Here is a 24,119-nt window from a genome sequence, read left to right as displayed (position 1 = left end):
GTAAAATAGCATCTGAATAATCATTTTTATTTAATCAATCATTTAATTGATTTATTATTATCATTAAACTTTTCCTCACTCATCCACCTTAAATAAACGAGTGAAATGTAGGTTTACAGAAATACGTGACTCACCTCAGTGATCCAGATCCCCGACGTCTGACAACGACTCAGCTTTTCTCTCACTATTTATAGACTTTAGGTGTTGTTGGTGTCGTCCAATGACTTTCAGGAGGATTGCCATCCTGTGTCCGAAGTTCCCAGCGTAAGCTGTGTTGTTGTCACATTTTATTGCTGTGTGTGATGTTTTGGCTCCACGTTGGACGCTTAAAGTACAGATAGAGAAGTAGGCAGGAACACCTAGAACATAATCAGGGTTTACACGCGGCTGAAGCTTCTGGATCGTACATAAAAGTCTGATGTCGGTGCGATACAGTTCCTTAATGAAACACAGATACTTTTAACTCGACACATCCAGGTATCTCTGACATACCTCAGGTGTCTGTTGACATGGATGAACAACAAACAGGCAGCTCAACAAATCCAGGTAATGATCAGTCAGATTCTTCCTCAATGGTCTCAGAATCACAGCAAACAACGGACGATGCCTTGGACTGTGACAGCCATGATGTTCTCAGATGTCTGATGTGCATGGAGCCATTTACAGATGTCTCCAAACTGCATGAACACTACGTTAATCACGCCAGGGGTGTGTAGAAACAGATGTTGGCTGACGGTAAGAACCACGGGTCAGAAACGACTCTTCACGTCTCTAATGTGGGTAAACACTTTGTACCTTCAGCGTTACGTTCAGGATCATCCAGTTAGCTTTTACAGGTCTTTTGTGGAGAGTTTAGTGGCATTTTTAGGTCTGCCCCTTTGAGTGTTTGGTTGGTCTGTTACAAAATGATGTCTGAAGACTCCTTTGTCAGTGGAGGTTCCATTCCAAGGTAGCACAACGACAGCGTCAGTAATTACACTGAAAAACAAGAACCAATGCAGTGACAGACTGCAACATCCCGCGACACCCCTGAATTGAAAATTTTCCTCTGACCTGCTTGCCTAGGTCAAAGATCAAAGCTAGTGCTCTAACCTACTGTCTTTGATCAAAGCACTAGCTTTGATCTATGTTCTTACTCACACTGGCCTTCTCCCTCATCTTTCGATCTTATCCGGTTGCATGAAGGTTGCATCACCGCTTCAAAGCGCTGCTGTATTGTAATTATTAGTGTTTGTGTGTTCGTCCGATAGTCCACCAAATATCTTCACAACCGTTGCAGATAGAAAGATGAAACAAAAAGCACATGACTCAGGCAGCAAAGGGGATGAAAATGAGATGATGACCTTGACCTTGAGAAAACTAGGTCAAGGTTAAATTGCAACTTTTGTACACACAGGAACTGGATAAGATTGAAAGACAAGTGAGAAGGCCAGTGTGAGTAAGACCGTAGATCAAAGCTAGTGCTTTGATCAATGACAGTAGGTCAGAGCACTAGCCTTGATCTTTGATCTATGCAAGTAAGTCAAGGTAAAAATTTTAATTCAGGGGTGTCGCGGGATGTTTCAGTCTGACTGCATTTTTACTACTGTATTCTATGCAATGAACCTGAAGCAGAAGCAGACCGTTTTCTTTTATCTGAAAAATTCAAACTCGACAAACATGTAAACAATTGTTTTCTTAACAGAGACGGACACAAGACGCATGTTCCTGTTAACAGAATTCTTTTATTGTAAAGTGTTGCTCCTGAATCACACAATAGTGTGTTAATGTTTTATCAAATCATCGTTTGTAGATGTTAATAAAGCTTTATTACAGTTTATAGATTTTTTGTTGATTTGGATGTATACAGTATTCCAACATTGTTCACACAAGCTGTTGAAAAACATGTTATTTTATTGCTTCCATTTCTTTTTCTTATAATAATTTTTATATTGTTTTGAAATGTGTCCAATGATTAAAGGTTCAATCTTACTTCTAGACTGTGCATTTCCTTACATGATAATGTGAAGTTTTAACCACTGGTTTGTTGATGAGGAAAGGAAAGGTAGACCTGTATATGTATAACATGCTTGTATGTATGCAGTGATGACATTTTCTAAAATAGTAATACAATTATTTAAAATATATTTCATCATAAATTAATTTTTGAAGTTCCAGTGATATATTTTTTAAATTGTAGAGAAATCACACAATCCAGCGTTAGTTTCTGCAGATTTTAGTATAAAATATAAACCACACAATGATCTAAGTTATGGTTGTCATAGAGGAACTTTAAATAATTATTAAAATAAGAAAAGTTTTAGTTTATACAGAAAAGGAAAACACATTTGTACCAAATTGGAAGCGACTCAAAAGTGATTGTGGACTAAATTGTTGATGAGATGATTCTAAGCACATGCAGCATGTGAGCAGACGGTTCTACTGAAAGGCTGAGCTGACAAACAGAAACTTCTCCTTTACACACCAGTATCTTTATTATGAACCCTCAGAAATGGTTTTGATACAGGATGAGCAGGAAGTCCAGACAGGTTGATTCCAGGTTTCACGTTACTCCTGAAACATTGAGAAAAAAGGCTGAAACCAGATGTTCAGCTCCTCCATCTTGTCCTCCAGGGTGAATCTCAAGTCTTCAGCAGTTTGCTCAACGCGGTCCTTGATGTCCTCAGCTGTGCTCTGAATCTTCTCCTTCACATTCTCCATCTGTGACCTCAGCAGGTCGTTCAGGGTGGTGATCTTGGCCTGGGCGTTGTTCTGCACTTGAGCAAAATAAGGGCTGAAACGTGTCTGCATGTCCTTCATGTTATCGGAGGTACGCGCCTGGAGCTCCTCGAGGTTTTCAGCAACTTGTCTGAGAGGACAGAAGAGTTTAAATGAGTGAGGAATCACAGAAAATGTAAATGTACGTCAATAATGTTACTGAAGTAGACGTTCCTCTGACCCCGTGTGGACAAGAGAAAGCCCTGAAGTCAAACATCATAGTAGATAAATGTCATTAATAGGATGTGTTTCTGTTACAGCGTTAAAAGGAAGGGTCCAGCATTTTGTCTGATATCATTGATTTGTATTTGTTGTTGCATAATTGATATATCACAACGGTTGAATGTTCAATTTAACTGAGATGAAGCAAAACTATATGCTGTTTCCTTGTCCCAAAAAAATCAGCAAATTTAATAAATCAACCATGTATTCAATTATAGGAAGTAATTATGAGCACGAATTTGAAGCACTAACCTGTATTATCATTCAATATTGTTGTACAGTAATAATTATTTCAATTTATTAGACATACACTACCTTTCAAATTGGAACAAGTGTAGAATTTATGTGATGATAACATTGGTATACAGTATAACCCAGAGTCTGGTTTGTTTCAGTGACCTGCGTACTGATGTGTGTAAAGTTTCTACCAACATACTGAATGACTTGATAAAGGTCAGTAGACTCAGAACTGCAGCCACTTCATTATTCTCTCCCTAAAATATTACTGCTTGATTTAAAAAAAAAAAATCAAAAGAAAAATAACTTTTCACGTTTACGTCAAAACAAATTACTAAATACTTTTAAATCTAAAATTAGTTTAAAAAAATATATATCGAAGCTTCGGATTTTCATAATAAATTTTGAGATTTCAATCAAATAGTTACCAAGATGCTAACAGAAGGTTAGCATCTCATTAACTATTCATTCAATAATGATTAGCATCATGATTATATAGCTACTCTAAGTATTTTGTTAGACAAAGAGACATTTAACCTCTCACTAAATTAGTTACGTTCATTAGATGCTAATCTGTCAATAAACCCATCAACTATTTACTTTGTTATGCTAAAGCCGGCATACGGACCGCTCATCAGAGTCGTCAGACCTGTGAAAAAGCAGATACGGGTGTGGCCTGATGGGTCATCGGAGGCACTCCGGGACTCCTTCTCAACCACAGACTAGAGTGTATTCAAAGATGCACCACCCACAACAACACCACAGACCTCCAGGAGTACATGTAGACTGTCACGGCATACATGAGGAAATGCGTGGATGATGTCACGGTCACCAGAACCATCTCCAGTCACGCCAAACCAGAAGCCATGGCTGACAGGGGAAGTCCACAGGCTCCTGAGGGCACGGAATGCGACCTTCAGAGCTGGGGACGAGGTAGGCCTAAGGACAGCCAAGGCCAACCTGTCACAAGGTATCTGAGTGGCCAAGAGACAGTACTCCAGGAGGATCGCCACCCACTTCAGCGACAACAGAGACACCAGGAACCTGTGGCGGGGGATTCAGTCCATTACGGACTACAAGCCCCTTCCACATGCCTGTGACAGCTCCACCACTCTGCTGAATCAGCTGAATGACTTCTTTGCGCGCTTTGAGGCAGACAACAGCATCCCGGCACAGAAGAGTCCACCCCCTCCTGGCGACCAGGTGTTGACGCTTTCTCTGTGAGGCAAGTCGTCAGAAGTACCAACGCCCGAAAAGCCCCAGGTCCTGACAACATTCCTGGTCGTGTCCTGAGAGACTGTGCTGATGAGCTCACAGATGTCTTCACAGACATCTTCAACATCTCCCTGAGCCAGGCTGTTGTCCCCACCTGCCTCAAAGCCACCACCATCATCCCAGTTGCCCCCATCTGGCTTCAACGACTACCGCCCGGTTGCACTCACTCCCATCCTCATGAAGTGCTTCGAGCGGCTAGTCGTGCACCACATCAAATCTGCCCTCCCTTCAACCCTGGACCCTTTTCAGTTTGCTTACCGGTACAACCGCTCGACCTATGAGGCCATCTCTACTGCCCTACACTCAACCCTCACCCACCTGGAGACCAAAGACTCGTACGCCAGAATGCTGTTCATCGACTTCAGCGCAGCATTCAACACAATCATCCCCCAGCAACTCATCCATAAACTGGACCAGCTTGGACCAAACACCTCTATACGCAACTGGCTGCTGGACTTCCTGACAGGGAGACCACAGGCAGTTTGAGTCGGTAACAACATCTCCAGCACCATCACGCTGAACACGGGAGCCCCCCAAGGATGTGTACTGAGCCCCGTCCCCTTCACTCTGCTAAACCATGACTGCAGACCGACTTCCAGCTCCAACCTCTTCATCAAGTTTGCAGACGACACGACTATGGTGGGTCTCATCAACAACAACGATGAGACAGCCTACAGGACTGAGGTGGGCCTCCTGGCTATGTGGTGCAAGGACAACCATCTCCATCTGAATGTGGAGAAGACAAAGGAGATGTGGACTTCAGGAGAGCACGCACCCAGCATGCTCCACTAACCATCGATGGTGCTGCAGTGAAAATGGTCAGCAGCACCAAGTTCCTGGGTTTGCACATCTCCAAGGACTTGTCCTGGGACCACAACACCGCATCACTGGCCAAAAACGTTCAACAGCGCCTCTACTTCCTCCGAAAACTGAGGAGAGCAAGAGCCCCACCCCCCATCATGCTCACCTTCTACAGAGGCACCATTGAGAGCATCCTGACCAGATGCATCACAGGGTGGTACGGCACCTGCACCGTTTCCTGCCGTAAGACTCTGCAGCGCATCGTGAGAGCAGCTGCAAAGATCACTGGTGTCTCTCTCCCTTCCCTCACAGACATTTATAACACCCGCCTCACCCGCAAAGCCATCAGCATTGCAGGTGATCCCACCCACCCCTCTCACAGCCTTTTAAGCCTGCTGCCATCAGGCAGGAGACTGCAGAGTCTGGGGCCAGAACCAGCAGGCTCAGGGACAGTTTCTTTCACCAGGCAGTCAAGAGGCTCAACTCCCACCCTGCTCTGCCCCCTGCCACAGCTCTGAACTCTACCCTCACACTGCCCTGCCCTCCCCCCAACACCTGACTATCTCTCTCTCTCCCCCATCAACTCAGGGACTGCACACACATCACTTTCCCTACGGGATTAAAGAGTGTATAGAGATGTTTACCATCCCTTGTGTTTCGTCTAATACTTCAATCTGTACTGTCTGATGTACTGTCTGTGTTGTACTGCCTGTTGTACTGCATGTGTTGTCCTGCATATGTTGTACTGCCTGTGTTGTCCTGCCTGTGTTGTACTGCCTGTGTTGTACTACCTGTGTTATACTGCCTGTTGTACTGTCTGTGCTGTACATCATCAGTTGTACATCATCAGCTCCAGGCTCCTGAAATCCTGCGCAGACCAGCTGTGTGGGATTGTTGGACACATGTTCAACATGAGCCTGAAGCTGGGAAGGGTTCCACAGCTGTGGAAAACGTCCTGCTTGGTTCCCGTGCCCAAGACCCCGCATCCCAAGGACCTAAACAGCTACAGGCCGGTGGCACTGACTTCCCACCTCATGAAGACCCTGGAGCGTTTGGTCCTCTGTCATCTCCGCCCCCTGGTGAGCCCATCACTGGACCCACTCCAGTTCGCTTACCAGCCTGCCACCATGCTTCTAGACCGAGCACTGTCCCACTAGGAGAGGCCTGGGAGCACTGTGAGGATCATGTTTTTTGATTTCTCCAGTGCTTTCAATACGATACAACCAGAACTGTTGAGGGACAAACTGGAGATCACTGGGTTGGACCACCACCTTACGGACTGGATATTGGACTATTTGACCAATCGCCTGCAGTTCGTGAGGACCCGGGACTGTGTCGGACACAGTTGTCTGCAGCACGGGGGCACCACAGGGAACGGTTCTGGCTCCGTTCCTGTTCCCCCTGTACACTGCAGACTTCTCCTACAACTCCCCCACATGTCACCTGCAGAAGTTCTCTGACGACTCTGCAATCGTCGGCCTCATCACCGATGGGGACGACAGAGAGTACAGAGAACTGACCCACAACTTTGTGGACTGGTGCCAGCGGAACCGCCTCCAGATCAACGCAGGTAAAACCAAGGAGCTGGTGGTGGATTTCCGCAGGCGATCACTCTGCCCGGTTACACCGGTGAATATCCAGGTACGGACATCGAGTTGGTGTCCTCGTACAAGTACCTTGGTGTTGACCTCAACAATAAACTGCACTGGAGTACCAACACTCACTCTCTCTATAAAAAGGGTCAGAGCAGACTCTATCTGCTCCAGAGGCTGAGGTCCTCTGGAGTGCGGGGGCCGCTCCTAAAGACTCTTTATGACACAGTAGTAGCCTCAGCTATTTTTCATGGGGTGGTCTGCTGGGGCAGCAGCATCACTACGGCCGACAGGAAGAGACTGGACAGGATTATTAGGAGGGCAGGTTCTGTCCTAGGATGCTCCCTGGACTCAGTTGGGGTGGTTTTGGAGAGGGGATGACAAACAAGCTGTCATCAATGATGAAGAACCACTCCCACCCTCTACAGGGCACACTGAGATCACTGGAGAGTTCCTTCAGCGATAGGTTGCTTCACCCAAAATGTGTGAAGGAACGCTATCGCAGGTCCTTCCTGCCCACGGCAGTCAGACTGTATAACCAGCAGTCCTCCCAGCAGAACACTCAAAGAACTCAAAGAACTCAGAGAACTCAGAGAACTCAAAGAACAAAACATTCTAATTCTGGATGAACAATGTAATCTTCAGCCTGTAGTGTATATTTTTGATGTGTGAATATATCTGTACATTCTGATAATATGATATATATTAATATGTTTACAATATGTGAATATGTAAATTTCATATGTTGCAGATGTTAATATGTATGTATATTATTTAACTATTTGTTATTTAACTATTTATTTAACTATTTAACTATTTATTATTATTATTATTATTATTATTATTATTATTATTATTATTATTATTATTATTATTATTATTATTATTATTATTATTATTATTACTGCCTGTTGTCCTATCTGTGTTGTCCTGCCTGTTCTACTGTCTGTGTTGTACTGCCTGTTGTACTGCCTGTTGTCCTATCTGTGTTGTACTGCCTGTTGTACTGCCTGTTAACTGTGGGCCAGAGAGGATTGTAATGTCCTCTGTGCTGTGTGTCGTGCATACTGTATATGGTACACTTGACAATAAAGCTGACTTTGACTTTGACTGCAGCTCTCTGTTTCTCAAATCAATTTATTTCACTGAGACAATCCTGGAAAAAAAATCAATAACACAATAGAAATACACAAACTTAATTTAATATAGTTGGGTATTTTAAGAAGCACCTGCAGAATAACTTCAGTCGCCTAAATTAATGTCTCTCTCTGGAGAGAGATAAAACTGAAGGAAACAACAAACAGCTTGTTAAAGTAGTCCTAAACATTTAGAGACACCACACGCACCTCCTGCTGCCTGGATTTCCCATCAGCCAACTGATCTCTGCTCCACTCACCTCTTGATGTCCTGGGCGTCCTTGTTGAGGCGTTTCCTCAGCTTGCGGGCGTAGGTGGAGACCCGGAGCCGGACATCATCCACGTTCTGCTCCACCATGCTCTGCAGCTCCTGTCTGTACTTCTCCATCTGCTCCTTGGCCTCCACCATGTGCTCTTTGAGTTTGTTGGCCAGTTTCTGCAGGTCTTTGGTCAGACGCTCCTGGGTGTAGGGGGCCAGCTTGGTCTGCAGCTCCTCTTTGTACGTGGCCAGTTCAGACATGCTGTCCTGAATCAGGGTGCTGTTGGAGGGGCGATTGTGTTGTCAGTTTTGTCAATCAGGATCCGAAAAGGTAAGAAAGCAGTTCTTCACACATGACCTCACTGTGTTGTCAGTCCCACAGTTTTTACTGTTTAGCATTAAGATCCAGATCAGAATTATTTGTTGTTATTACAATCATTTACTTCCCGTCTTCTAAAGATAACCCATTCACACACAGACGTACGTGGGGTGGTTTATTATTTTTAATGACTGAGGCTGGGGAATAAGTGGACTCACTCCAGTTCTCTGCTAATCTGGGAATTCCTGATGTTGTACACCATTTCATCCTTCTTCACGCTCAGGTCTGAGTAGTAATCACTGAACTTGTCCACCGTGACTTCCCAGGGAGTTTTCTCCAGAGGCACACTTCTCGCGTGGCAGCCTGATTCAGACAGAGACAAGAATCCCAGATATTTAAATCCAAATGATTGGACACATTGTGTATTGGAAAACAGCTAACAGACTAGATCACAATACATTCCTTCAAGTCCTTTTATACAAATTTATTATGTGAGTAGGATGTTGTTTTTCAAAATAAAATATTCAAAACTGGAATTACAGCAGGCCATTGGGGTGCTGAAGAAATAGAAATAAAAAAATCAATGACTTTATTAATCTCATCCTTCTTTTCATCCATTTCCTGCTTTTCCCTTAACCCCAAATTTCTTTCCCCCGTCTTTTTATTTACCTATGCTTTCTTTAAACATTTCTTTTATGCATGATTTTACAGCATTTTCTTGCTATTGTTTCACATTACAACTTTAAATTTAATTTTCTTTTTTATTCCATCTGTCTGTTAAACCAAATAATAAATATGAAGACACTTGAAGGAAGACCTAATTTAACTGGATTTAAAATGTTAATTATGAACATATGTTTAAATTTAAAAGGGTTTCTGTGTCATTTTGGACTCACCAGAGAGGACAGCCAGCACGAAGATTACTGCAAAGACCCTCATGATGGCAGGAAAAAGACACCTGGAATATTATTACATCAATCAGTTAAAGTGATGTCAATACTAACAGACATGTTTAAGTCATTTCTTTATTTTACTGAATTAAGAAACCAACATTTCACCCAGTGAATATTAATGAAGACTAGGGTGTAAAATAGCATCTGAATAATAATCATTTTTCTTTAATCAATCATTCAATTGATTTACTATTTTAATTAAACTTTTCCTCACTCATCCACCTTAAATAAACGAGTGAAATGTAGGTTTACAGAAATACGTGACTCACCTCAGTGATCCAGATCCCCGACGTCTGACAACGACTCAGCTTTTCTCTCACTATTTATAGACTTTAGGTGTTGTTGGTGTCGTCCAATGACTTTCTGGAGGATTGCCATCCTGTGTCCGAAGTTCCCAGCGTAAGCTGTGTTGTTGTCACATTTTATTGCTGTGTGTGATGTTTTGGCTCCACGTTGGACGCTTAAAGTACAGATAGAGAAGTAGGCAGGAACACCTAGAACATAATCAGGGTTTACACGCGGCTGAAGCTTCTGGATCGTACATAAAAGTCTGATGTCGGTGCGATACAGTTCCTTAATGAAACGTGTTAATGTGTTTTTGAATTCTTCACATGGCTGTTATCAGGACTCCTGTCCTCATCTGTCACAAAGGAGCCTGATAGGACGACAGCGAACAGGCCAAAGGTCATCGTGGTATCATTGTCCAGCAGGTCCAGTTCATAGTCTGCTTTAACAACTGATTTGCATCCATCCAACTTTTATAAGATGGGAAACTTTCCATTTAACTGTCTTCTGTACAGATGAGAATTAATCAATAACTTTTCTTTGTGAGTGCTGGAACTAACTTTGGGCCTTACTGCTGATAAGAGTAAATACAGTCACGAGGCAAAGAGTGCGTTATTTCATTAGTATATTAATGAATGGTTTTTTTCTGACAGGTTATGTTGCTTCTGTCTATATGATGTATGATTTATTAAATACAATTTTCATCTTGTAATGTTCCTTCACTGCTGACGCTCCGTCTTTCTGTGGCTGATGATTTGTTAGCTAGTGGAAGTAGCAGCGACACCTGGGGACTTCCAGGGGGTAGGACTTAAAAAGGATTCTGTTTTGTTGCACACTGGATCCCTATGAAGGCAGGACATCATAATTTATTCATCTGAGAAGAACATATTTTATTTCACACACGGGACTCCAGTGGGCGAGTCAATACAATATTTTCTGCACCACCGCCAAAGTTTCCAAAAGCAGTAATTACAACTTTCTAAGATGTAGCTTAAAAAGAGTGAAATACAGTAGAGTTGTACAACAAAAACCTGTTACATTTAACACTTGTCAAAATTGTCAACTGTGTACCATAAATCATTCATTCATTCATTTTCTCCTGCTTTTTGTGGGTCACGGTGGTTGCTGGAACCTATCGAACTTATGGGTAAGAGGCGGGGGGCACTCCGAGCGTGATGCCGGTGCATCCAGTTACCTTCAGGTCAATTAGAATGGACAATTAATCTGAAGTGCATATGTTTGGTGGTGGGAGGAAGCTGGAAAACCCTGGGGGAACACATGCAGACACGGGGAGAACATGCAAACTCTGCACAGAAAGGACTTGAGCCCAGAACATTCTAGTTGTGAGGCGACAGCGCTACCCACTACCCACCATGCTGTCCACACCAAGTCAGTTAAAGCTAAATCACACAAAATGTTGTGCGTGTCATTCTCCCTTATGTGTCCATAATCAGGCCTTCATAAATGTCGGACAGGATGTGTGACGATTACACGTCTGCTTAGAAGTGAAGAATAGACTTTAGTCTATTTAGTCAGACAGAATAAAATACCTTTAACCATTATTTTATTTCACAGATGGATACTGGTAGCAAACAGTAACAGACAAGACAACGTGCTGACATTGTTCAGGAGGTTTTCTTTGGAGTATATGTGATGAACATAAATACTGCTAAATTTCATAGAGCTTTTTATTCCACCCCATAAACACTAAATAATTCTATAGTCCATTTACTGGGTCAACTTGGTGAAGGCTGACCAAAGAGAATTCAGACGCCTCTTCAGTTTCTGGGTGTTGGCTTCCAGGTTGGCCTTCAGATCTTCTCCGATTGGAACCAGTCTCCTCTGGATCTGCTGGGTTTTCTGGGTCAGCTTGGTCTCAAAGCTCTGGATCATTGGGATCATGCTGGTCTGAAACTCATCCAGACTCTGCTCTATCTTCTCCATTATCTCCTCAGAGTAGGGGATCATCTCAACCTGCAGCATTTTCATGCCGTGATCCAGCTGCTCCTTCAGCTCCTGGCTCTTCTGCAGCAGGGTGGCCTTCAGGGCCTCTGGGTCCATGGTGTTAGCGTAGGGGGCTATACCCTTCAGCTCCTCAACCTGCACCTGCAAGTCAGCCACCATGGCCTCAGCAAAGGGCTGCATGCGGGCCCCCACTGTGGTCAGATCCTTCTCCAGGCGGATCTTCAGGCTTTCAGCCTCCTGGGAAAATTTAGACACGAGGTCTGGAGTCAGAGGAGCCACCTGGGTAAGTAGAGCAACGCTGAGCTTGTTGACTGCGTCGGTGCTCTCAGAGATGAGGGTGCTGCAGAAACACAACAAAAACAAATGAAAAGACTTTGAATAAGTCACGTATAAATCTTCTTCATCTATGAGCTGATACTGAGGGAAAAAAACCAGAAAAATTTCATTTCTTTTATCGCTTTAAAAACTTACTTCATTTCTTTGCCCAGCTGGGAATCTCTAACTTGGTTTAGGGAATCCTTGGCGGTCGCAGTTGCCATGGCAACCCAGTCCCAGAAAGCGTCCGTCACCATGTCAGCCTTCTGCGTTGGCTGCTTTGGCTGCTTTTGCCGTACGATGTTGGCATTGCAACCAGCTGGAATAGTAGAGGTGAAATTGGTTATTTGGATGCTCCACCAAAATGATCACATGTGGACCTTGAGGTGAATTATAAAGTTCCCTTACCAGTGAAAACCGCGAGTACGAGCACCACAAGGACCTTCATGATCGCCGCTGCTGTTGAGGAGACACAGTGTGTTGTACACACTCATTACTGAGTATATATAGGCAGCAGAGGACTTAGGAAACACAAGAGTAAAGTTCAAACAGTCGGTGCTGTGCTGTCATGGCTGTGTCCACGTCTATGATGACGTCACTGTTATCACTTCACACCTCGTGTATAATGTGCATTAGTCACCAGTCACAGAAAGATGCTTGAGGTGAAATTATTGTAGAAATAAGTGAAAATTTATTGAATAATTGTCATGAGAAAAAGGTTTTTCATTCATTAAAACAATTAAAACAAAGGTTTTCATAAAAATTCCAAATCAACACTACCAAAAGTAACTGATGGTGATCAGGTTTAATGTTTATCACGTCCACCAGGTTTAGTCTTGCCAACATTTGCTCTCCAGCACTGAACTCAAAGTACAGCTGATGGAAATGTCATTGGATTAAAGATCCGCTATATCGCCTGTCTATACATGCATACATGTGAAACCTTCATTTAATATGTCGTTCCACCCTTTGCAGCTAGAACAGCTTCAAGTCTTCCAGAAAGGCTGTCCACAAGGTTTATAAGTGTGTTCATGAGAATCTTTCACCATTCTTCGTTTTTTAAAACAAAGTACAAACTTGAATTTGGTGCTAGAAAAAGTGCAATTTAGCCTGAGGAGGATATATGAAGGAGTCTAATGGGAATCCATCTCAACATTAATGCAACAGTTCACTAAAGTCACTCAGGGCAGCTTGACGTGGTTGATTGAAAAGAGCTGTCAATCACCAAAGTCACGTCATCATCTGAGGACGATGGATGTCTTTAAACGTTCAGAGGTAATTCATGTTGGAGCTGCTGAGCTACTCCAGTCAATGGTTAGATAATAATCAGATAAGATCTGTCATGTTCAACATGGATTTCTACCACATACAGAATTCAAACAGGTCATTATTCAGGTCAGCCATATGCAATATTTCTAGATGTGGCCATTTACTTCACTCTGGTGTGACACGCAGTATAAATACTGCATAATTTGTGTTGATTATTTTAACTTAAATATGCAGAGTAAACGTGTGATTCATGTTTACATATTGTCAAACATTTTATAAGTCATAATGAGAGGCGGACTTTGATACAGTTGTGTCATTTGACCCTCAGATAATCTGCTCTGAAGCATGGTTTGTTCCTTATGCAGTAATTCTATCCAGAATCACCGATAAGACCGAAGAGATAAAGTCTCCTCAGTGGAGAACCTACTGATAAACAACCAGGTGACTTCAGAGAGAACACACAATGGCCTCAAAGCAAATTATAAGAAATCAGTGATGTGTAATTTGAGTAAAGAGGGAAGAACCTAAAGGATAAAATGACCAAACTTATGTACGTAGATGAATTTATGTACGATAGATCCCCACTCTACAACTCCCAATCCTAACCCAAAGCTCCACTGAATATATTGACCAAGGATAAAATCATTATTCATACACCAATGCAGAAAAATCCAGAGGGAATGAAGTGACTGCTGTGCAGCTCTGCTCCACTGAGGTTCACTGTTTGGTCCCACAGACGTCCACTATGTTGTCAATCTGAAGACTGTTATCTACCGTATTCATGTTCTGGAAGATATCTGTATTACCAATAATAAAGTGGTGAACACAGCTGTGAGAACCATATGTTTCCCTTAGGGTAAGGGTTAGGACTAGGGTTAGGTTCAGGGTTAGGTTTAGAGTTAGGGTTAGGGTTAGGGATAGGGATAGGGTTAGGTTTAGTGTTAAGGTTAGAGTTAGGTGTAGGATTAGGATTAGGGTTAGAGTTGGGTTAGGTTTAAGATTAGGGATGGGTAAGGGTTAAAGTGTTAGGTTAGGATTAGGGTAGAGACCAGAGGTGGTGGGTTAGGGTAGAGACCAGACGTGATGGGTTAGGGTAGAGACCAGAGGTGGTGGGTTAGGGTAGAGACCAGATGTGGTGGGTTAGGGTAGAGACCAGAGGTGGTGGGTTAGGGTAGAGACCAGACGTGATGGGTTAGGGTAGAGACCAGAGGTGGTGGGTTAGGGCAGGGACCAGAGGTGGTGGGTTAGGGTAGAGACCAGACGTGATGGGTTAGGGTAGGGACCAGACGTGATGGGTTAGGGTAGAGACCAGACGTGATGGGTTAGGGTAGAGACCAGACGTGATGGGTTAGGGTAGAGACCAGAGGTGGTGGGTTAGGGTAGAGACCAGATGTGGTGGGTTAGGGTAGAGACCAGAGGTGGTGGGTTAGGGTAGAGACCAGACGTGATGGGTTAGGGTAGAGACCAGACGTGATGGGTTAGGGTAGAGACCAGACGTGATGGGTTAGGGTAGAGACCAGACGTGATGGGTTAGGGTAGGGACCAGACGTGATGGGTTAGGGTAGAGACCAGACGTGATGGGTTAGGGTAGAGACCAGACGTGATGGGTTAGGGTAGGGACCAGACGTGATGGGTTAGGGTAGAGACCAGACGTGATGGGTTAGGGTAGAGACCAGACGTGGTGGGTTAGGGTAGAGACCAGACGTGATGGGTTAGGGTAGAGACCTGACGTGATGGGTTAGGGTAGAGACCAGAGGTGGTGGGTTAGGGTAGGGACCAGACGTGATGGGTTAGGGTAGAGACCAGACGTGATGGGTTAGGGTAGAGACCAGACGTGGTGGGTTAGGGTAGAGACCAGACGTGATGGGTTAGGGTAGAGACCAGACGTGATGGGTTAGGGTAGAGACCAGACGTGATGGGTTAGGGTAGAGACCAGACGTGATGGGTTAGGGTAGGGACCAGACGTGATGGGTTAGGGTAGAGACCAGACGTGATGGGTTAGGGTAGAGACCAGACGTGATGGGTTAGGGTAGAGACCAGACGTGATGGGTTAGGGTAGAGACCAGACGTGATGAGTTAGGGTAGGGACCAGACGTGATGGGTTAGGGTAGAGACCAGACGTGATGGGTTAGGGTAGAGACCAGACGTGGTGGGTTAGGGTAGAGACCAGACGTGATGGGTTAGGGTAGAGACCTGACGTGATGGGTTAGGGTAGAGACCAGAGGTGGTGGGTTAGGGCAGGGACCAGAGGTGGTGGGTTAGGGTAGGGACCACAGGTGGTGGGTTAGGGTAGAGACCAGACGTGATGGGTTAGGGTAGAGACCAGACGTGGTGGGTTAGGGTAGAGACCAGATGTGGTGGGTTAGGGTAGAGACCAGACATGGTGGGTTAGGGTAGAGACCAGACGTGATGGGTTAGGGTAGAGACCTGACGTGATGGGTTAGGGTAGAGACCAGAGGTGGTGGGTTAGGGCAGGGACCAGAGGTGGTGGGTTAGGGTAGGGACCACAGGTGGTGGGTTAGGGTAGGGCCAGAGGTGGTGGGTTAGGGTAGGGACCAGAGGTGGTGGGTTAGGGTAGGGACCAGAGGTGGTGGGTTAGGGTAGAGACCAGAGGTGGTGGGTTAGGGTAGAGACCAGAGGTGGTGGGTTAGGGTAGAGACCATAGTAACACGTTTGTTGACACCACTTTCTCATGTCTGTCTTGTTTCTGCGGCACTTCAAAGATAGAAAGAAAAAATCATATAATGCAGCTTTGAATATGCAGACATTTCTGTGCATTTACTCTCCAAAACTGACAACACAGACAGGCTGTGATATCATTCACGTACTGAAATTGAAATTGAAATACATTTTCATCCCCTTGGCCGCTCGAGTAATGCGCTTTATATTTGATCTATCTGCAACAGTTGCGAAGATATTTGGTGGATGGACGTACGTACGCTGACAATTACTATACATCACCGCTTTGAAGCGGGATGCAAATATAGTGTGAATGATATATTCTACTGCAAACAGCCTCCCAGTTCTACATAGAAAATGTGTGTTACAGGTCTTTGTTGCTATTGACATCTACAGTCCATGATTCATTTCCCTTCATGTATGTATACTATAGTGTTCATTTAACTTGTTGTCTTTGTTTCTCTTCCTGAAAACAGTTTTGAACATACGCTTGGCTCCTTGGGTTTTGTCCACCCCAGCTGTCATCACCATCTCTGTACCCACTGCATGTGGGTTTAAACAAATAAACCAGTTTATATCATAGTGAATATTAATCACAGCAATAACAGCATGATGTGGAGTGACAGCAGTGACAAGAACCCGTCCAGCAGGGCACCCTGAGAAGGACTTTACCCTCCAGTGCGGGTATAAAAGCTCCGTCAGACGTCTACACGCCACTAGCCATCAGACACGGGGTGAAGGTGAAACCAGCTGCGTCTGAAAGGTAACGCAATTTATTATTACTGGAACTACTTACAGGAATTCATTCCAAACAAAAGGTGTCAGGTTATACTTTTTCTGTCTTCTGTGGTCAACAGAGTCAAAACCAGTCATGAAGGTGCTTGTGGTTCTCGCTCTGGCAGCTTTCTCTGGTGAGTGAAGTTCTAATTTGAACTAGAAGCTGTTAATTCTATAATCCCACACCAAACTACAACTAACACTAGAGTTCTACCGGTTCTAAATCGGACTATATTTTTCTTCCACAGCCTGCAATGCAAACATTCTGTGGCAGGAGCCCAAGAGCAATCTTGATGTGGTGAAAGATGCATTTTGGGAACATGTAGCTAGAATGAGACTCACTGCTGAAGAGTCCCTAGAGCAGATCAGACAGTCTGAGCTGGGACAGGAAATGAAGTAAGCCTCAGATTGGTAGGTAGAAGATTTGAGAAACGCCTGCTTCTGTTTGGTAACCGGTGGTGTGTCTTTCAGCACCAGGATCTCCCAGAGTGCTGACACAGTGAATCACTACATCGCTGCTCTGCAAAGTCAGGTGGCTCCTCTGAAGGAGAACTTCATGACTCGCTTTTCTCAGGAGGCGGAGCAGCTGAAGGCTAGTCTGGACAAGAATCTGGCCACCGTGAATGACAACCTGCAGCCCTACATGGACATGGTGTCAAAGCTCCAGGAGCAAGTGGAGGAGCTGAAGAAGGACACGGTGCCTTACGCTGAGGCCATGGATCCTGAGGCCCTGAGGGCCATTCTGCTGCAGAGGAGCGAGGAGCTGAAGAAGCAGGTAGACCTGCGAGTGAACGAGCTGCAGGCCCAGATGGTTCCCTACACCAGCAAGATGAAGCAGGAAATGGAGCAGAGCTTCGATGAGTTTCAGAAGATTATGTTGCCCCTGGCCCAAAACTTCGAGATCCAGTTTACCCAGAGAGCCAAGGAGCTCCAGGAGAGCCTGGCTCCGTTCGGAGAGGAGCTGAGGGCCAAGCTGGACGCCAGGTCCCAGGAGCTGAAGGCTCAGCTGGCCGCTGTCGAGGAAATGTTCACTGAGCTGTAAACAGATTTCACCACACGACAAGTATTTATCTGATTCGTCTGAAATGCTTACTCTAAAAAAATAAATACGAACAAATAATTTTTCAGTGACTTTTGTACTACGACTTCAATTAAAGAGGACGTTCATAAAGCTACATTAACCTATGACTCAGTATTACTACATTTATAACCACCGATATCATAAAAACAGTTTGGATTCAAGTTTGTTGAGATTTTTATTTGACATTCATTTAAAAATAAGTTACCAGGTTGAAGAATAGAGTGAAGAATGCAAAACTAATGTGAGCAGACAGTTATAAACATGCTGCATTCACCCGTTTGCTCTGACCGGGGGCTCCAGTTTTTCTCATGACCCCTCAATAGAAAAATGAGTTAGAGGAGGTGAGGATGGAACCCAGATCCAAACCCACGTGTCCTTTTGATCTTGTGAGGTGACAGACGTGTCATAGATCCCAGCAGTGAACTTGTTCATCTTTTTTCACTCTAACACAGGTTCAGTTTAATTTATGGTCTTGTAATCGTGTGCCCAGTTGAGGTTGATGAGGATTGTGAACAGAAGCCTTTATGTATTTTGTAAAATCTGATTCCAATATAGATGAGCAGAACAGAAAGAAATGAAGACATGCAGTTTTCATAAGAAATGGTATTTATCTCAGTTCAAGAGCTATGTACAGGTCCTTTATACCGCTCCATGTGTGACATAAAAAGGCAAAACAGATGGACAGTGATGGTGACATGCAGTACAGTACAGTCCTTTTAGATAGCTGGTAAACTTGTCTGTAACCAGTTAAAACAAACATCTTCATTCACTGCAAACAGACAGATTTTACAGTTAATAAAAATTAATTCTGCAGCAACAGGCACTGAAATCCGACACAAAACAAAACAACAACCTCTGTCAGTCAACAAAAGCCTGAACGATCACGTCGCGCTTTGATTAGACGTTTCATCCTGCAGGGTTGAATTCATTTCACTTAAATTATAACGAGCCCATCTGAGGAAGCGTTAGCAAAAACCAACCACATGACAACAGCAGATTTATTTGATGGGAGATACAAGTAAGTATCTGCTTGTTAGTAGTCAGTCTGTCTGATCTATGGAGTTGGTCTTCAGACTCGGCTCGGTCTAACCGATGGTGATTCCAAAACCGCACTGGAACTTGTTCTTGTTGTGGTTGAGGAATGTGCAGAGGACGAGTGAGAGCGGCAGCGGGAGCAGCTTCTTCTCCAACGTTGCACCAACTATCCAGTTACTGTCCAGCGAACCTGAGAGGACAGCAGGAGGACAAAATAAATGTCTGCAAGAACACATGCTGATGTAACATGTTTTATGACAGAGTAAATAACTGCATTTTCATATTTGAAGACCGCCCTTTGAAAAAGCAACACAATGAGGACAATTTTTTTCTTTTTAATGGCTTGAAAATCTATGAACTCAACAATTTCACAAAGCAATAGCCTTCTCTATTTTTCTCCAAAATCTATACTCCTGAGGAAAATGCAGGTGGCCTGTTTTCATCATGACTGGTGGGGTTACTATTTCAGGGAATAAAAAAAAAAGTGCCACCAAAAATAAAGATTTTTTTAAATAAGATTTTCATATTGAACCTTCATGCAAACAGAAACACACGGGATTTTAAGTGTAATAGAAATCAAAGTGTCAAACTTTGCCTTACAGAGCCTGAATATTTGATCCTGAGGTGGTCATTAAACATTCAGGTCTAAATGACCAGAGGTGTGTGTGTGATGAGCGTACGCGTTATTAGTTTGAAAATTATTACTATTGTCAAGATTTTATAAATAAAATATTAACTATTAATATGAAATTGTTAAAATTAAATACATTTTAACAATTTTAATAACCAATTTTAATCATTTAAAAATTATTATTAAAAATTATTAAACTCGTATGTGACTCACTCCGGAGTCAGGTAACATCTCCCCGTCCACAGTTCGGCTGTGGTTCTGAATGGCTTACCCCTTTCAGAGTTAACACACACCATACCTTTAAACTGTAAATTGGCTTCAGGCACATCTAGCTGGTAACCAAATGACATGCTGGTGTCCTGCATGCGGCTGCTCGCTTCAAACTCCACGCCGAGCTGCAGCTGTTGAGAGCAGCAAATGTTAGATCTCAGTAATAGATGACAAACACCATCAGCACAGAGAGAAAAACTACAAACACCATCAGCACTGAGAGAAAAACTACAAACACCATCAGCACTGAGAGAAAAACTACAAACACCATCAGCACTGAGAGAAAAACTACAAACACCATCTGCACAGAAAGACTACAGCAGTACCTCGAGATACGAGTTATTTGAGAGACGAGTCCTGCTTTGAGATACCTGCACTAGTTGGCGGATGGATACATCAGCTGAGACCGGATCTCGTTCTCGTTGGTGGAGTAAAGACGCAGCTCCTGTGTTCTCGAGACTTTTACGTTTTGTTTTTTCTCATACTTTATCATTGTTTATGTAACTTATGGAATAGAAAGCCTTTATTGTCACTATACATAGTACAATGAGATTTTGGGCCACTCCTTACAGTGCATTTAATTAATTATCCACAGGTAAAGTCTACATGTCTATTGGTTGATAAAATTATTATTATTTTATAATTTAGAGGGTTTGGGGCTTTTTACAAGACTGGAATGGATTAAAATGATTTTAGTTCTTTTAAAAGGAGAAATGTTTGACATGTTTTGACTCTCAGTCACAGAACACATTAAACTGGTATGTGGAGGTTTCTACTGCATTCACACTCCATTTCTAGGTAAGACCAGGAAGTGATGAAGGTTACCCGCTCATTGGCTTTGTGATAGTAGGAAGCGTGAGCCCCCGCCGAGCCGAGCGTCAGTGTGGTGATGGAATTACTGCCTGAAAAAGGAGAAAATGAACCAGTGAATACCAGGATGGACCCCAGTGGATCCACTGCTTCAGCAGACGTGTTCCCAGCCGACTGCGTCTCACCTGTGTACCTTCCTACTAAAGACATGACTGAGCCCTCCTCCCCGGGCCGGCGGTGGTAAACCAGCTCCCCTCCCAGAGCCAGAGCCGGCGTGATGGACTGGAGGTAGTGTGCTACAACAGCGCCTGAGGGGGGATGGACACAGGTGTTTTCGTCTTAGGGGTCACATTGTCCACATGCAGACCACAGGCGACCTACCAGACAGGTGACCTACCTGAGCCCGCCAGTACATCAGGGTTTCCCAGTGTGATCGTTGCAGTAAAATCCTCCCCCCTGACCTCAGCATCACCTTGCCAGTTGACAAACTTGTTCTGTTTCGTCTGAAGGCGTGACACACGTGGACAAAGTTAAAAACACAACGGAACTGTTTTCTATGTACAGTTTGCTCGATGGTTAAATGATGAGTTTCTACCACTAATCAAAGAAGAACAGTTTCAACTTTCCAACTTGTACTGATGACTGCTGACTAAACATGACCCAACATTTATGCTGTATTTTTAAAGACCTGCTCGCTGCTATGACGTGACATAATCCAGTAAGGATGTTCTTTTTAGCAGATGCTTATCTCTTCCTCCTCCAGATGTCTGCTGACCCAGATGCATCAAAACTTAGTTTAACCTCCACAGAACAAAATCCCAAAACTTGTGTTCTCTCTAGATGGTTCTGAACTAGTGGATACAACTAGTTTAGTTTGTTTGGGTTAGCACTGGTGAACAGTGGAGACTGGGGGCATGTGGTCCTGATATGAATTTAGGTCTTAACAGATTCTTCTGGTAAATATATGAAGTTTGGGAGAGTATCTTCATGTGACTCTTGGAAGCCAGTCGAACTCATGTCATACTGAGAAACTCTTCTTGTTTTTTCTTGCATTTTCACAGTAAACATAATGTAAGTTTGGATTTGAATAACTTTCTTCCAAACATATTTGGTCATTTAATATCAGATGGATTTGCTTGGAGTTTTCCATCATTCTGTGCACTTTTTCTAGTCAAGGTTGGCAAGGTTTTCTAGGCTGAAACATTTTCTGATGGTGGCAGGTTAGAGGGTCGGTGAAGTTTTTCTTGACAAAACAACCAAGGATAGATCATCGTGTCCCTGCAGGAGAAAAGAGGACGACATGTTACCTGGAAAGCCACTTTGGATCGTATTCTTTTGGAGATCTGGTGGATGATCTGAGCGTTAAGGCTGCCATTGTTGTCCATGTCTCCCACCATGACTGGAAAAAACTGATCAAAAGGACAGAGCATTTGTATAAGTTATATACTAAGAAATTGTATAAATAGGAAACACAGTAACTGTACAGCCGCGTACCTCTGCTGGGCCCATCTGTTTCGATCCAACGTATGTGGCACCAAAGCTATAGGAGGAATCTCCCAAAGTGCTCAGCAGCACATTGTGACTGACCTTAAAGAAGGTTTAAGAGGATGACATTCAACATATACACCTCAAACACACCTGTGATCCATAGCAGCATTGTTGAGACACAATAGAATCTGACATAAAGTCAAAGGAGAAAGTGTGCAAAAAAGATTGTTGGTACTTATAACATAATTGTTAACTTTACTGACCTGGAAGTGGTTGCTAATGGCTTTGTTGACAACTAATCGGACTCCTTCCATCTGCATAGGAAAAACCTCTGAGAAGGAAAACACTGCTTGATTAGGAAAATTACAATAAAAAAAAGCTGGAGAACAGGCCTTGTTCTGTTGGTCTGTATTCATTCCATTCATTTGATATATCCAGAGCCTCATTGTCCTCACTGTGCAACTTAAATCTACATTTATTAGGACTGCATTATACATCAACATCACAGGATGCCCTTGTGCAGTACTCAAGATACAGGACCATGAAATAAAATCAACTCAAAAACATCACATTACAACTTTTTGATGCAGATGTGAAAAGAAAACAAGATTATTTATGACTGATCTCCAAGAAATGTCCTTTTATCTTCAGTTTGTTTATCTTAATCACATATCTGACCATCACTTGTGTTTACATTACATACATACATTACATTCACACAACTTCAACCTAGAGGTTCATTTGTAAAGTTAATTAAAATACTGTGGTGTTTCCCTCAAATACTCAGTAGTGCTCCCTTTACCTTTACACTTGCGATGACACTCATCAAATGCCCCCGGGTTGGGCAAAGTGTTTTCTGCCTCCTGCTGCTGCCCTGTGGCTGCCTCGGTCGGGGACACCGTTGGGGAGATCAGAGGCAAACTGAAGCCTGGTGGGACAGTCAACCCCGGGACCCCAGCCATGCCTGAGGCTGGTGGTGGGGGGCTGGGGGCGCTGGAGGCCAGGACACTGCCCATACTGGGAGACAGAAACAAGGGGGTAATTAAACCGACTGCCCCTTAAGTTAGCAAAGCTAGCACTGTAGCATCGTTCCGTGTAGGGATGAACCTGCTTGCTATAGCTTGTCAGCCGGCCTGAAAACACAGAGCTGCGGCTCACGAAGCAAAACAAAGAGCGGCCTATAAAATAGAAGCAGCCGAACCAGTTAAACATTCTGTGGAATAAAACACGCAGCTGCCTGTAAAAACTCACGTTGTGGTTTCCAGAGGACGATCAGTCGGAAATCGAATCACAAGAAACCAACGAAGAAGAAATGCAAGCCGTTTACGGCCCGCCTCTTCAGTCAGGACAGATAATGATTGGATATCTGGTCGTGATTCTCAAACATGATTGGCTGAGACGTCTGTCAAGCAACTGATCCGCGTGTAGAATAAAAGGGGCGTGGATTTCTAGCTGCTTCGCTTCCCTATCCTGACGCTATTTGCTGTTCGGAATTTAGGGAGGGGCTGAAGGCGGGATTTTGTGTTCTGTGGCTCAGGATTGGCAGAGAACTATGACGTAATCAGAGTGTGCAGAAAGGGTGCCGCGAATTAGCCTGAACACATTCAAGGTCAAACTGTTGAGTAAATTTAAGGGCCCTTGTGTCGTCTCCTAGGTGTACTTGTCTCTTTGTGTATTTGTGTGTTTATTTGGATTTATTTGTTCCTGTGTGGATGTATGCAGGATCAAAAAAACATTTTTTTAAATAATGAAAAAATTATCAACAGCCCTTCTTAGGTTAATGATAGACACCATGAGCCTAAATTCCTACATTCATATTTCATAGACTTAAAAAAATTTTTCTGTGTCGGCCAAGATGTGTAAGATGTTGTCCTACTTAGGCTTCGGGATTACAATACTGTACTCAATTTCCTTCAGGATAAATCAAGTATCAAATATCATGAGGAAGGCTGTGGATTTTCAG

General features: G+C 43.6%; 4 protein-coding genes across 4 annotated transcripts; 1 reads left to right on the top strand and 3 right to left on the bottom strand.

The window, feature by feature from the left end:
• Positions 1-2,547: 2,547 nt before the first annotated feature.
• Positions 2,548-9,920, bottom strand: LOC137607554 (apolipoprotein Eb-like). Its single transcript, XM_068333406.1, has 5 exons — positions 9,821-9,920; positions 9,495-9,556; positions 8,817-8,961; positions 8,281-8,559; positions 2,548-2,848 (listed from the first exon to the last, which is right to left on the bottom strand). The coding sequence occupies exons 2-5, from the start codon at positions 9,535-9,537 to the stop codon at positions 2,548-2,550; spliced, it is 768 nt and encodes a 255-aa protein (XP_068189507.1). The 5' UTR covers positions 9,538-9,556; positions 9,821-9,920.
• A 1,644-nt stretch (positions 9,921-11,564) lies between these two features.
• On the bottom strand, positions 11,565-12,564 carry LOC137607555 (apolipoprotein A-IV-like). The gene is made up of 3 exons (XM_068333407.1): positions 12,525-12,564; positions 12,273-12,435; positions 11,565-12,141 (listed from the first exon to the last, which is right to left on the bottom strand). Exons 1-3 carry the CDS (start codon positions 12,562-12,564, stop codon positions 11,565-11,567), a joined length of 780 nt encoding a protein of 259 aa, XP_068189508.1.
• Positions 12,565-16,935: 4,371 nt separating this feature from the next.
• LOC137607703 (apolipoprotein A-IV-like) lies at positions 16,936-17,883 on the top strand. The gene is made up of 3 exons (XM_068333626.1): positions 16,936-16,975; positions 17,090-17,237; positions 17,313-17,883. Exons 1-3 carry the CDS (start codon positions 16,936-16,938, stop codon positions 17,881-17,883), a joined length of 759 nt encoding a protein of 252 aa, XP_068189727.1.
• Positions 17,884-18,111: 228 nt separating this feature from the next.
• Positions 18,112-23,448, bottom strand: tomm40l (translocase of outer mitochondrial membrane 40 homolog, like). Its single transcript, XM_068332654.1, has 10 exons — positions 23,408-23,448; positions 22,959-23,173; positions 22,420-22,487; positions 22,163-22,255; positions 21,976-22,077; positions 21,066-21,171; positions 20,854-20,976; positions 20,684-20,760; positions 19,887-19,989; positions 18,112-19,147 (listed from the first exon to the last, which is right to left on the bottom strand). Exons 2-10 carry the CDS (start codon positions 23,170-23,172, stop codon positions 19,008-19,010), a joined length of 1,026 nt encoding a protein of 341 aa, XP_068188755.1. The 5' UTR covers position 23,173; positions 23,408-23,448; the 3' UTR covers positions 18,112-19,007.
• Positions 23,449-24,119: the final 671 nt, after the last annotated feature.

This window comes from Antennarius striatus, chromosome 14 (genome assembly GCF_040054535.1).
Source record: "Antennarius striatus isolate MH-2024 chromosome 14, ASM4005453v1, whole genome shotgun sequence".
NCBI classification, from domain to species: domain Eukaryota; kingdom Metazoa; phylum Chordata; class Actinopteri; order Lophiiformes; family Antennariidae; genus Antennarius; species Antennarius striatus.
This window is presented reverse-complemented; position numbering and strand designations above follow the sequence as displayed.